Genomic DNA, 12,523 nt, shown 5'->3' on the forward strand with positions numbered 1-12,523 from the left:
TATTTACTGAGCTCTGCATTTTTCTCTGCTCCCCTCCCTGCATCTCCCCTACCCTCTTCAATCCTCCCCCCAAGGTCCCCATGCTCCCAGTTTGCTCAGAAGATCTTGTCTTTTTCTACTTTCTACTTCCCATGTAGATTATATCTATGTAAGTCTCTCTTAGTGTCCATTGTTGTCTAAGATCTCTGAGATTGTGGTTTGTAGACTGGCTTTCTTTGCTTTATGTTTAAAAGCCACCTATGAGTGAGTACATGTGATAATTGTCTTTCTGTGTCTGAGCTACATCACTCAAAATAATGTTTTCTAGCTCCATCCATTTTCCTGAAAAGTTCAAGATGTCATTATCTTTTCTGCTGTGTAGTACTTATCAGTTGCGCGCCTGTACCTGCTCCTGTGGAGCTTGCTGCCTCAGGCCCTCTGCAGTCTAGGTTGCTGGTTCAGTCCTTATCCCATAGAGCTCACCAACTCAGGTATGTTCCAGCCTCCGTGCTGGTCCAGTCCTGTTTCTGCAAATGTCCCTGTTCTGGATCTGCTCCTCCTCAAGTGGAGTTCACTGCTCAGGCCTGCGCTGGCCTAGGTCACTGACTCAGTCCTGCTTCTGTGGAGTTTGCTGCCTCAGGTCTGCTCTAGCCTAGGTCGCTGGCTCAGTCCTGATACACATAATGCTGTCTTAATCACATTACAAACAAGTCTTTGTGAAAAGAAGAACCAAATGATGTAGCAACTTCATTATTGTCTTATTTTCTCTCCTATTTTTTCATTATTAGGGTATATTCATTATACAAAATAATGGGTTTTATTATGAGATTTTTATACACAATTATAATAAGCTTTGACTATATTCATACTACCAATATACTTGTTCACCCTTCTTTTTCCCAATAGTACCCTTTCCTTTTCTGGTTCATTTTTGCCTTCTGCCTTCAAGAGAGATAACTGCTTTTATTAGTTTCTGGTCTCCCTAGGCAATCTACGAAAATATAAATATTGTATTGTAGCATGAATAATAAAAACCCAGAGATAGATACTGGGGTCTAACTTGAAGATCAGAAAAGCAAAGCAGCCAGCCACTAGAGAGACCTTAAAAACTCAGAGATAGATACTTGGATTCAACCTGAAGATCATAAAAGCAAAGCAGCCAGCCACTAGAGAGACCTTTTACCTCTATCAAATCTTCAGACAGAAGGGGTGAGAGAGATCCTGTCTCCATGAATTCTCAAACTCCACACTACACTGAGTTCCTGTCTCTTCCCCCTTTATATTCCTCTCTCTTCCCAGCCATATCCCTTCTGTCTCCACCTCCCTAGTGCTGGGAATAATGGCATGTGATTCCAAGTGCTGGGATCACCTTTGCATAAGCTGTATTTCTCTTTTAGAAAGATTCAATCTTGCATACCCCAGGGTGGCCTTGAATTCGCAGAGATCCATCTATCTCTGTCTTCTCGAGTCTTGGGATTAAAGGTATGTACCACTACTCCTTGGTGTGTACGGCTGACTAGTATGGCTGCTTAGCACTCTGATCCTAAGGCAAGCTTTATTTATTAAAACACAAATAATATACCATTATATTATATATTGGTGTATGTACAAAGGCAATGCACAGTAGTTCTTCCTTGATGTTTGAAGGGTACATTCTAGGATTCCCAGTAGATGTCTAAAACCTCAGGTAGTAAGCAATTCCACATTCAACTTTTTCTTCTACATATTATCACATAGTGCCAAACCTATTCTGACTTAATGTTTTATGTCTTCTTGCTTTTTGTTCATTGTTAGTTTTGTGCTTGGTAGAGGTTTTTTAAATTTTTTATTTTGTAACAGTATTTTATGTATTCTCGGATGATTTCAAACTTGGTGTGTTGCGGGGGGCGCATCCTGACCAGCAGGAATGAACGCCACCAAAACGAGAATTCCTTCCCTGGTCACATCTTTATTCGGAGCCCTTTGATTGAGGAAAATTGGGGGAAGGGAAGATAGAGCAGGGACAAGAGAAAGCTTAGAGAGAGAGCGTTGGGCCCCGAGGCAGCTGCTTTTAAACGGTGGAGAGGCTTGAACGCTGTCCTGATTGGTTAATGCCATTCTGCTGTTCTGAGCATGTGCAGGCAAGGGTGCAGGCAAGGGTGCTCAGCCCCACATGGCTAAGCCAGGTATACCTCCAAACTGCAGGACCAACCTGTGCCTCCAGGTGGCTCCCAACAGTGTGTGACTGAGGATGACTTTGAACTTCTGATGTTGTTTTCATTTGCCAAGTGCTGATACTAAAGACGTGTACCAATACACTTCTTTATATGCTATCCTGCGGATTGAAGTAGGAGCATTGTGTATGCTAACAAAAGCCCTTTAATACGTTTTTTAAAACTAAGTATTTATAAGTAAATTATTTGCTACTCGATAGATGTTACGACTTGGTAGTCTTTTAAACTAGAACAAACCCACAAAGCAATGAAAATTACATTTTTTTTTCCAGGAGTTTCTTTGAGTTGCTCCTGTTCTTTGGAAGAGATGAGTTTTATGAAGAACCCTTAAAGGATATTCTTGGCTCATTCCAGGTAAGACAGTTTACTCTTTTACATTTTATATACACATACATCAGTTTTATTCCCTAAAAATACTTTTTATATTAAATTTTTGTTTAAAAGTTTATAGTCACTACAGTGACAGTTTTAAAGATTTGTTTCTACTGGCAAGTGAAGAAAAATCATGAAATCAATTTTAACTGTATTCCCAGGTAGCTTATATCCAGGTCATTAATTCTACATTTAGTAGGCCAAAGTGGTTACCATGCTTAAAGAAACTAAGCACATTTGGGAATATAGTGATATTTCCCCCTGTCTAGAACTTTTCCCTGATGAAGAAGCAGTCTTGCTGATGCCAGATGTAAACTACTTGCCCTATGTTGTTTTCCTTTGCCTAGCTGATATTTTATCACATAGTAACCTCTGCAGGTTGTTTTTTGGCATCTAATGTATAAGAAGGAAAGAAACAAATCTAGACAAGAATGACCAATGAAGTGAGATGGCTCATTTGGTAAAATGCTTGCCCTCAAAAATGTCAGGAGTTTGGCTTCCAACACCCATAAAAAAAGTTAGGGACTGGATAGATGACTTATGAGTAAAGGTGATTGCTGCCAAACTGAATGACTTGAGTTCAATTCCTGGATCTCATGTGGTGGAAGGAGAACAGACTCCCAAGGGTTTGCTCTCTTAATGTCTCATGTGGTTTGGCATGCCGGTGTCCACCCATGTACACAGAATATTGTTGAAAAAGTGCATGAAATAGCTGTAAATTTCTGCAATCACAGTGCAGGTACTAGTAGCTCACTGGCTATTCAGTCTAGTTGAACTCAGAAGCTCCAGGTTCAGTTGACTCTCTCAGAATAAGGTGGAGAGCAATTGAGGAAGACATCTACCATCATTCTCTGGCCTCTACACACAGTGCACAAACATAAACTGACAAACTATTTCAAGACCATTTCTATACACCTAAAATATTTTGGTTCTTTTAGCCATGTATTTAGGAAACAGCAGTCTCAGTTAAGGTTTCTGTTGCTGTGAAGAGATCATGACCCATGGAAACTTATAAAGGAAAACCTTTTTTTGTTTTGTTTTGTTTTTCAAGACAGGGTTTCTCTGTAGCTTTGGAGCCTATCCTGGAACTAGCTCTGGCCTCGAATTCAGAAATCTGCCTGCCTCTGCCTCTCGAGTGCTGGCATTAAAGGCGTGTGCCACCGCCACCCAGCATAAAGTAAAACCTATAATTCAGGCGGGGGCTTACAGTTTCAGAGCTTTAGTCCATTATCATCATTGCGGGGAGCATGGTGGTGTGCAGGCAGACATGGAGCTCGAGAGGTACTGCTACATGTTGATATGCAAGCAACAGGAACTAAACTGAGATACTGGGCAATATCTTAAAAATATATGAGACTCACAAACCCTGCCTCCACAGTGACACACTTTGGCCACACCTCCTAATAGTACCACTTCCTTTGGGGATTTTTTTCTTTCAAATCAACACATTCTACTCCTTGGTCCCCAAAGGCTTGTAGCCATATCATTCAGTCGAACTTCAAAATTCTTCATAGTTTATAACAATCCCAAACTTACTTAAAAGTCTAAAGTTCAAAGTTTCTTCTGAGATTCATATAGTCTTTTAACTGTAATCACCTGTAAAATTAAAATCAAACAGCAGATCATGTATTTCCAACATATAATGGCTCAAGACATGCATTACCATTCCCAAACATAGGGAAGGGAGCATAGTGAGGAATTTCTGGACCAATGTAGGACAGAAAACCAGCTGTGGGCAAACTCCAAAACTTGCATGTCCATGTGTGATGTCAAAATACTCTTCAGATTTCCAATTATTTTCAGCTTTGTGGACTGCAACACACTTCTTTCTCTTGGGCTGATTCCACTCCCTATTAGCAGCTCTTCTTGGCAGGTATCCCACAGCTTTGGAATCTCCATCTTTGGATCTCCAAGGCAATCCAGTCTTGCCCTTCACAACTTCATGCAATGGCCTCTTTAAGCCTTCACGCAGGGATACCCGTGGCATATGCCTAGCCTCAGCAGCATTCGTTAATCACAGAAACAGGTTTCATAATACCTTTCTTCTAGCTTTGAAGCCACAACCACTTGGCTGAAGCTGCCAAATTCTGCTTTCTGGGGCTGGAACATCTTCTCTAGCTTTCTGCTTCTGATAGTTCCCTTCACTACTTAAAATTGGCTATCCTGAAACTTGTTTTGTAGACCAGGCTGACCTTGAACTCAGAGATCTTTCAAATTACATCTTTACCAGCTTTCTGTTTTTGATGGTTTCCTTCACTGCCTAAGCTTAACTGTTCTGGAGCTTGCTCTGTAGACCAAGTTAGCTCAGAGATCTACCACTTTCTACCTTCCCAGTACTGAGATTAAAGGTTGTTCATCACCACAGCCTAATCTAAGCTTTTCTTTAATTCCTTTTCACAAATTGGAAATTTAAGTGGTTGTAATCTTTCTCTGAGCAGATCATCACTTCCTCTATTCCATTTCTTATTCTGTTAATCTCCCTGAAAACAGAATTTAGCTCCATTCTACTTCCAGGTGCTCCTTTTCTCTTTAAATTTTATATTTTGTAATCTACTCTGGTCAACTTTTTCTTTTTATTATATATCTTTCATAGAGTTAACACTAATAATCCACATGGCAGAGTTTATACTAGGCTGTTTGAAATTTCCTCTGCCAACAGAATTAACTCAAAACTTCACTTAACCTAAGGCAGACTCTGAACAATGGCAAAGGCAGCCAGTTTCTTCACCAAAAATATCACAAGAACAATTTGTAGGCAACATACTAAATTTTTTCTCCCCTAAAAACCTCTTGAGCTAGCCCCCACAGTTCAAATAACTAGCAACACTGTTTACCATACTCCTATTAGTATGTCCCATTAAGTAGCATTTAAAGTGTTGAACTGCTTTTCTTATTTGCAGTACCAAGGTCCACATTCCTTCAAACAAAAGCATAGTCATGCCTAGCATATTAATACTGCACTCCTGGTACCAACTTAGTTAACTTGGTTAAGACAGATTAAATATCTGCCTAAAAGTTAGTGTTTCTATTACTGTAAAGAGACATGACCACAGCAACTCTTATAAAGGAAAACACTTAATTGAGGTGTGGGGCTTACAGTTTTAGAGGTTTATTTCATTATCATCATGGTGAGGAGCATAGGGACATGCAGGCAGACAAGGTGCTAGAGAAGGAGCTGCTACATGTTGATATGCAAGGAACAGAAAATAGATCGAGATACTGGGCAGTATCTTGAGCATATATGAGACCTCAAAGCCTGCCTGCACAGCAGTGACACACCTCTTCTAACAAGACCACAGCTACTCCAACAAGCCCCCCTTCCCCTCCTGAGAGTATCACTCCCTTTGGGTGTCATTGTTTTTTCAAACCACACCACAAACACATAGTACTCTGTGCATCCATGTGTTTTCACTATTATCTTATCAGCACTTCTCTGGGGTTGGAATAAAACACAGCATAATTGAAGTACCTCCAGGGGCTGGAACCCATCATATATAATATTACTATGGTGTTAAAGGCTTATGGCCAATCAGGAATTTGATGTATATATGAAAAAATATATTTGGCATCTTACTGTATCTATTCTTAATTCAACAAAATAGATCAAAATACTTGTTTTCGTAATATCAGTCCTTGGTAGGCAGAAGCAGGCAGATCTCTGTGAGTTCAAGAGCAGCTTTGTCTTCATAGTCATTTCCAGGTCAGCCAAAGCTACATAGTGAAACCCTGTCTCAGAAATACACAAATAGAAAATAACAAAAATCAAAGTGAAACTGTTTTCATGATAATCATAATCTACTTAGATTATATATTTAAGCTTTTAATATTTATTAATTTTTCCATTTCACTTTGTGTTTGACACTTGTTCTTGGTAATGTACTTTACACGTCTTTGCTCGGCAGATGTTTATTTATTGAGTCTATACACTGTTCTCGACACTAAGCTCCATAAAAAAGCAACATTAAGCAGAACAGTGAACTCCTGTAATTGTGGCAGAAAGACAATAAATCAAAACTTTCAAAGTGTGAGTATTTTGGAAAGCAGCAGATACACTACAGTTAAGCCAGATAGGAACTAGAAAATATCTGCACAATGATTTTGGAGAAGGACATTTCAGTGTTAAATGAGGGGCTCAGCAAATACGTCATGCTGTGCATTGATACTGGGAACCATCTAAGTGTCTGGAGACATTGAAAAGTTTTTATTTCTTTTTTATATACAGACATATACATGCATAAAATTTTTTTATGTATATGGATATTTTTGTCTGCATGCATAGTTTTCCAGTTCCAGCTAAGGTTATTTTCTACTTAAAATATATATAAACATATCTGTGAAAAAGCATATCCTGTATTTTATTCTCTTGTGAGCAGAACATAATCATTTTTTTTTCAAAGTTTATTAAATTATAAAAGTTTCCATTTCCGCCCCTCCTCCCAACACCCGCCCACTCCCCCCACTCCCTCTCCTCCTCCCTCTCCATCCCTAAGAGCAGTCAGGGTTTCCTGCCCTGTGGGAAGTTCAATTTCCTCCCCCCTCCCTCCAGGCACAGGAAGGTGAATATCCAAACAGACTGGATCCCAAAAATCCAGTATATGCAGAGGAAACAAGTCCCAGTGTCATTGTCAATGGCTTTTCAGATTGAAAATCCTCCACAATTCACTCCTACCCCCCCCACACACACAAAAAAAAACCCTTAATGGAAAGTTTGGCTTTATGCCTTTTTATGTAAGGGTTGTGTGAGGGGGGAGTTGGGGGGGTGTGGGTGTTGGTGTGATCTTCTATAATCTCTTCAATATCTCTAATTTTGGCTGAATTACAAAGCCCATCCTCTTAACCTCCACAACTTAAAACTCTTTCCTTGTACTTCTGTGATTATGGCTTCTTGTAACATGAGGGCTGGCTTGTTGGGATTTCTGTCCCGCCCAGTACCCCACAGCTGGCAAGCCCAAAGAAAATCACACACAGGACTCCATAAGATTATAAACTGATTGGCCCATTAGGTCAGGCTACTTATTAGCTCTTATAACATTTATTACCCCATTATCCTTATCTATGTTAGCACATGGCTCCGTACCTTTCTCAGCAGGGCAAGTTACATGCTGCCTCTTCGGTGGTCTGCACAGGAATGCGGAGGGAGCTTCCTAGAATACTCCCAGTCTCTTTGCTCCACCTCTACTTCCTGTCTGGCTTTTCTGCCTATACTGCCTGTCTGGCCAATCAGCGTTTTATTAAAATATGATTGACAGAATACAGATAATTCTCCCGCACCAGCTTCTTTCTAGTCTGAGCCTTCTTTGTGTAGTTTTGCCGTGTGTAGGACTGGGTAGCTTAGAATTTACTATGTAGTCCAAGCTGACCTTGACTTTGGGATAACCCCCTTGCCCCAGTCTCCCAAATATTGGGATTACAGGTATGGGTCACTGCACAGTTTACTTGAGCTTTTTAACTCATAGAAGCTTTAAAACTTTTGGCTTCCATTTTTGCTTTACCTGGGAAATCTGTTCCTATTTTTTGATCTGAGAGTTACTGCTGTTGGTTATTTTCAAAGCTTCTTACCTTTAGGATCTAGCAAAGGTCAACATGCAGTCTTATCCTGTACATTTCCCTAAAAGTTTGCATTCGCAAAGCTTGGAAAGTTTCCAAGGTTTTGAGTGATTATTGATATATTACAGTTATAATCTAATATAGACTTTTGAACTGCTTTTAATATACTATCAGTAAAAATATGTCTCTGAGCATCTTACCTCTGTCCATCATCTGTAGAGTCATATGAAAGGCTTAAGGTTGTATTCTTTCTCATTCTCATTAACTGGGACAAACTCAATGCTGCTAGCATTTTAATATATGTTAAAGTATCCGGGGAGCTTGTTAAAATTCAGATTATATTTCCGTTGTGTAAAGTGGGACCTGATGGTCTGCTTTCTAACAAGCTCCTAGGTTATGTTGATGATACTAATCCCTATATCTGGACTTGAGTAAACTTTATCCTCCCCTGTTACATGATGAGCAAATATCAATGCACCAAGATAGGGTATAGACTACAGACCAAAGAAGTTACTTCACTCAGGCATAGCTGTTTTTTTTTTTTTGTAGTTGTTATTTGGGGGGCACTAGAGTTCACTTCACTAGAGTTCACTGTGCAATGTACAGGCAGTTCTACTGATGTCTCCTCTCCCCAGCAGTTGTTTAGACTCAAACCAAATTCTTAAGTTTATTCAGTTCTTCCATGAATTTCTGATCATCTAAAATCAGAGTTTATGAAATAGAAATTTTAAGCTCTGCACATAATTTCCTGCATAATTTTAAGGAGGATCTTTATTTTTTAAGTTTTAATTTTTTGAGAATTTCATGAGTTTCAAAAATGATACATATATCATTTCCATATCTCGTCTAAGTCATACTAAGTAACCCCAATTCCCTTCCAAATTCATGACCTCTTCTTTGTTATTGTTATGTACATTCCAGAAACAAACAGACCTACACAGTTTGTTTAGTGTTGCTCAAATGTACATGTGTTTGGGACTAACCACTTGGTGGTGTCATTATGCACATCTTGTTTATTCAATCATCATTGTTGAGATATCATGGGAACAGCTTCCCTGACATGTCTAAGTGAAAGTATCTCACAGCAGACCTCCTGGTCCTAGGGCTCTTATAGGCTTTCCACCTCCTTTTTCTGCAGTGGTCTCCAAGCCTTAGGTGTAGGAGATAAGTTATAGATGTCCCAAGTGAGTTTGGGCATCCTGCAGTCACTTGTTTTTGTCTTTTAACTAGTTGTGGGTTTCTGTAATAGTCTCTACTGCAAAAAGATGCTTTTTTGATAGGGTGAGAACTAATTCATTTATGTGCAGGAGCATAAATGTTTATACGACAGTTAGAAATTATATTGGTTTAGGAAGGTGGCACTAGTACATGCCTCTCTAGGATCTGTGATCTCTCTAGTTACAGGACATTTATAGGATGTCCTTTCTGTTGAGTGGGCCTTAAACCCAATTAGGTGGGTTTTGGTTACCCCAAGATAAAAGTGCTACTACTGCATCACTAGAGATACCTGAAAGGTCTGCTGTTTTTGTAGGAACCTTCATTTTTTATAGCCAAATAGAGCACATAAGAATTTCAGCCTTAGCTTTGAATCCCAGTAATTTTTCTTTACTTCAATGTAAGATGATATAGAGTCTCACCTGATTATATTTTTGCCGAGGTTGTTTTTAAAGTATGTGAACTGCATAGAAGAGACAACCCTGAAGAACATAAGGAGGTGAAGATTCTTGAGAAAGGGCAACAAAAGTATATAAGCCAAATACTTGGAAAACTAACTACATGTCATTTGTGCATAATGACCAAGACAAATAATTTGCAGATAGACTCATTACATGCTATAACATAGAATTAGCAGATATAAGTCCTATAAAATTTAAACACTTGTTTATAGTGAATGTGTATATTCTGTAATGTCAAATGAGTCTGGAAAAGTAAAACACATCCAATAGTGTAGAGGTAAAAGCTTGGGTTATATTATTGAATGCACTGGGATGGAGAAATGGAAGAATCAGTGTTCTGCAGAATCTAAGATTGAAGCAACTGCACAGTGTCCTTTCTTTTCTGTGAGCAGTTAAGATTGAGTGAAGAACAGAATGAAGGAAGATGTTACTTTCACTCTAGAAATGCTCTATTAAACATTGTAACATCTAAGTAAAATTAATTTTTTTATTAAAAATTTCCACCTCCTTCCATCCTCTCATTTCCCTCTCACGCCCCTCTCTCCCCAACCCTCTTCAGTCCTAAGAGAAATCAGGGTGCCCTGCCCTGTTGGAAGTCCAAGGCCCTTCCTCCTCCATCCAGGCCTAGGAAGGTATGGATCCAAACAGACTAGGCTTCTAAAAAGCCAGTACATGCAGTAGAATCAAAACCCAGTGCCATTATCATTGGCTTCTCAGTCTGCCCTCATTGTCAGCCACATTCAGAGAGTCTGGTTTGATCACATGCTCGTTCAGTTTCTTGCTAACCTCATAATGACTCCCTCAATCAAGATATCTTGTTCCTTGCTGTCTCTCTCTCTGTCCTTACCCTATCTTAACCATCCAGTTCCCTCATGTTTTCCTCTAATTCCTTGAAGTAGTATCTCTAAGTCCGACACTCATTAATTTGACTAGGTATTAATTGACTAGGTTGGCTGATTACTAAGCTTTAGGGATTCTCTTGTCTCATAATGACTGACTCTTCAGGTGCTCTCTTTATCTCTTTTGGCTTCTTTGTCTCAGCATATCTGTCTCTGGGCCCTGACTCTGCTGTCATTACCATGGGACTGTGTTGTGTAAGGCTGGAAGAACAGGGTGTAGGTCAGGGAATGTAACCAAACATCTGGCTTCAATAGAGATCCCAACTCAGTTCCTTGTGCATAGTAAGCATTTCAATGGATCAAGCCATTTTCCCAGCCCTAGTTTCTGTTATATCTGAACTATTCCACTACCTATGTTTTCTGTAGGAGATATGCTCAGGGCCTAACAAATGGGTCAAAACTCATTAAAATGCTCCAAGTTAAAGGCTTTTCAACCATAAATTCTGCCTTAAAATTTTATAAGGTAGCATGTCACTAATAATAACAAGCACCATAGGATGAAAATACATATAAACTAATAATCATTTTTCCATTAAAAATACTTTTTCTAAAATGATAATGTTTTAATTATTATGAACATTTCTTTATATGAGAAAGCATAATAATTTAATTATTTTCAAACTCATGGAGAAGAGGAACAAATTAATTTATTTTAAAAATATGTAACAACCATAAATTTTACATTTTTGCCACATAATAGCAAATGAAATTATAAAAATAAAATCAGTGGTAAATAAATGATCTTTTAAAAACTTTTATTCCAAAGTACTGTAAAGATTTTAATTGTTTGATTGTTTTGTTTTTGAAAATGGTTTTAGTATGCCAGCCTAGCCTCTACCTCTTTAAGTAGACCGAGATGACGGTGAACTTCAGATCCTCCTGTTGCATTCCCAGTGCTTCTGTTGTAGGCACCAGTTTTATGTGGTGCTAAGGATTAAACCCAAGGCCTTGAGCATGCTGGACAAACATACCAAGTCTTGAGTTTACTGATATGTGTTTTTTTGTAAATAACCATACTGAAGACCATTTATATTTTTTCTTCTATTTAATATGGTAATACAAAGAATTTGATACATGGTATTATTATAAATAAGACAAATGCCCATAAAACTCTATTTCGATCAAAATGTTAACATTTGGAATGTACATCTTGCTGGGCGGTGGTAATGCACGCTTTAATCCCAGCACTCAGGAAGCAGAGGCAGGTAGATCTCTGTGAGTTCAAGGCCAGTCTGGTCTACAAAGTGAGTTTCAGTACAGCCAGAGCTAAACTGTGAAACCCTATCTCGAAAAACTGAAAATAACAACAAAAAAAAGAATGTATCTCTGGGTGTTGTGGGAAGTCCTTCTGTCTATGTGTTGCTTTTATTGGTTAATGAATAAAAAAACTTCCTTGGCCTATTCATAGGATGTTGCAAGGAGAGGCCTGCTTTTTCATCTCAGCTGCCCAGCTACCTGGCTAGCTTAACCCCAAAATAACCACACAGAAACTGTATTAATTAAATCACTGCTTGGTCCATTACCTCTAGTTTCTTATTGGCTAACTCTTACATTAATTTAACTCATTTCTATTAATCTGTGTATCGTCACATGGCCATGACTTCCCAGGTAAAATTCCCAGTGTCTGTCTCCAGCAGATCCATGATACCTCTCTCCCACTCTGCTTTCTTCTTCCCAGAATTCAGTTTTGTCTTCTCTGCTTACCTATGTTCTGCCCTTTCAGGCCGAGGCAGTTTCTTATTCATTAACCAATATAAGCAACACACAGAAGGGACTCCCACATCAATAGGGAAGAACTTAGGTAGGTGGGGAAAACTGGACTGAATGCTGGGAGAAG

At 39.0% G+C, this 12,523-nt stretch overlaps 1 protein-coding gene across 3 annotated transcripts in view; it reads left to right on the forward strand.

Moving 5' to 3' along the window:
• Window positions 1-12,523, forward strand: part of Znf654 (zinc finger protein 654) — a 64,516-nt gene that overhangs the window by 31,655 nt on the left and 20,338 nt on the right. For 2 of the 3 annotated variants that reach the window (XM_048422314.3, XM_085685667.2), the window contains exon 3: window positions 2,465-2,546. In XM_048422314.3, coding sequence (XP_048278271.3) covers window positions 2,465-2,546 — 82 coding nt within the window. Of the gene's footprint in view, window positions 1-2,464; window positions 2,547-12,523 lie in introns of those variants that run through there. The other variant, XM_085685668.2, reaches the window with a different exon arrangement.

This window comes from Myodes glareolus, chromosome 2, assembly GCF_982192425.1.
Source record: "Myodes glareolus chromosome 2, mMyoGla1.1, whole genome shotgun sequence".
NCBI classification, from domain to species: Eukaryota; Metazoa; Chordata; class Mammalia; order Rodentia; family Cricetidae; genus Myodes; species Myodes glareolus.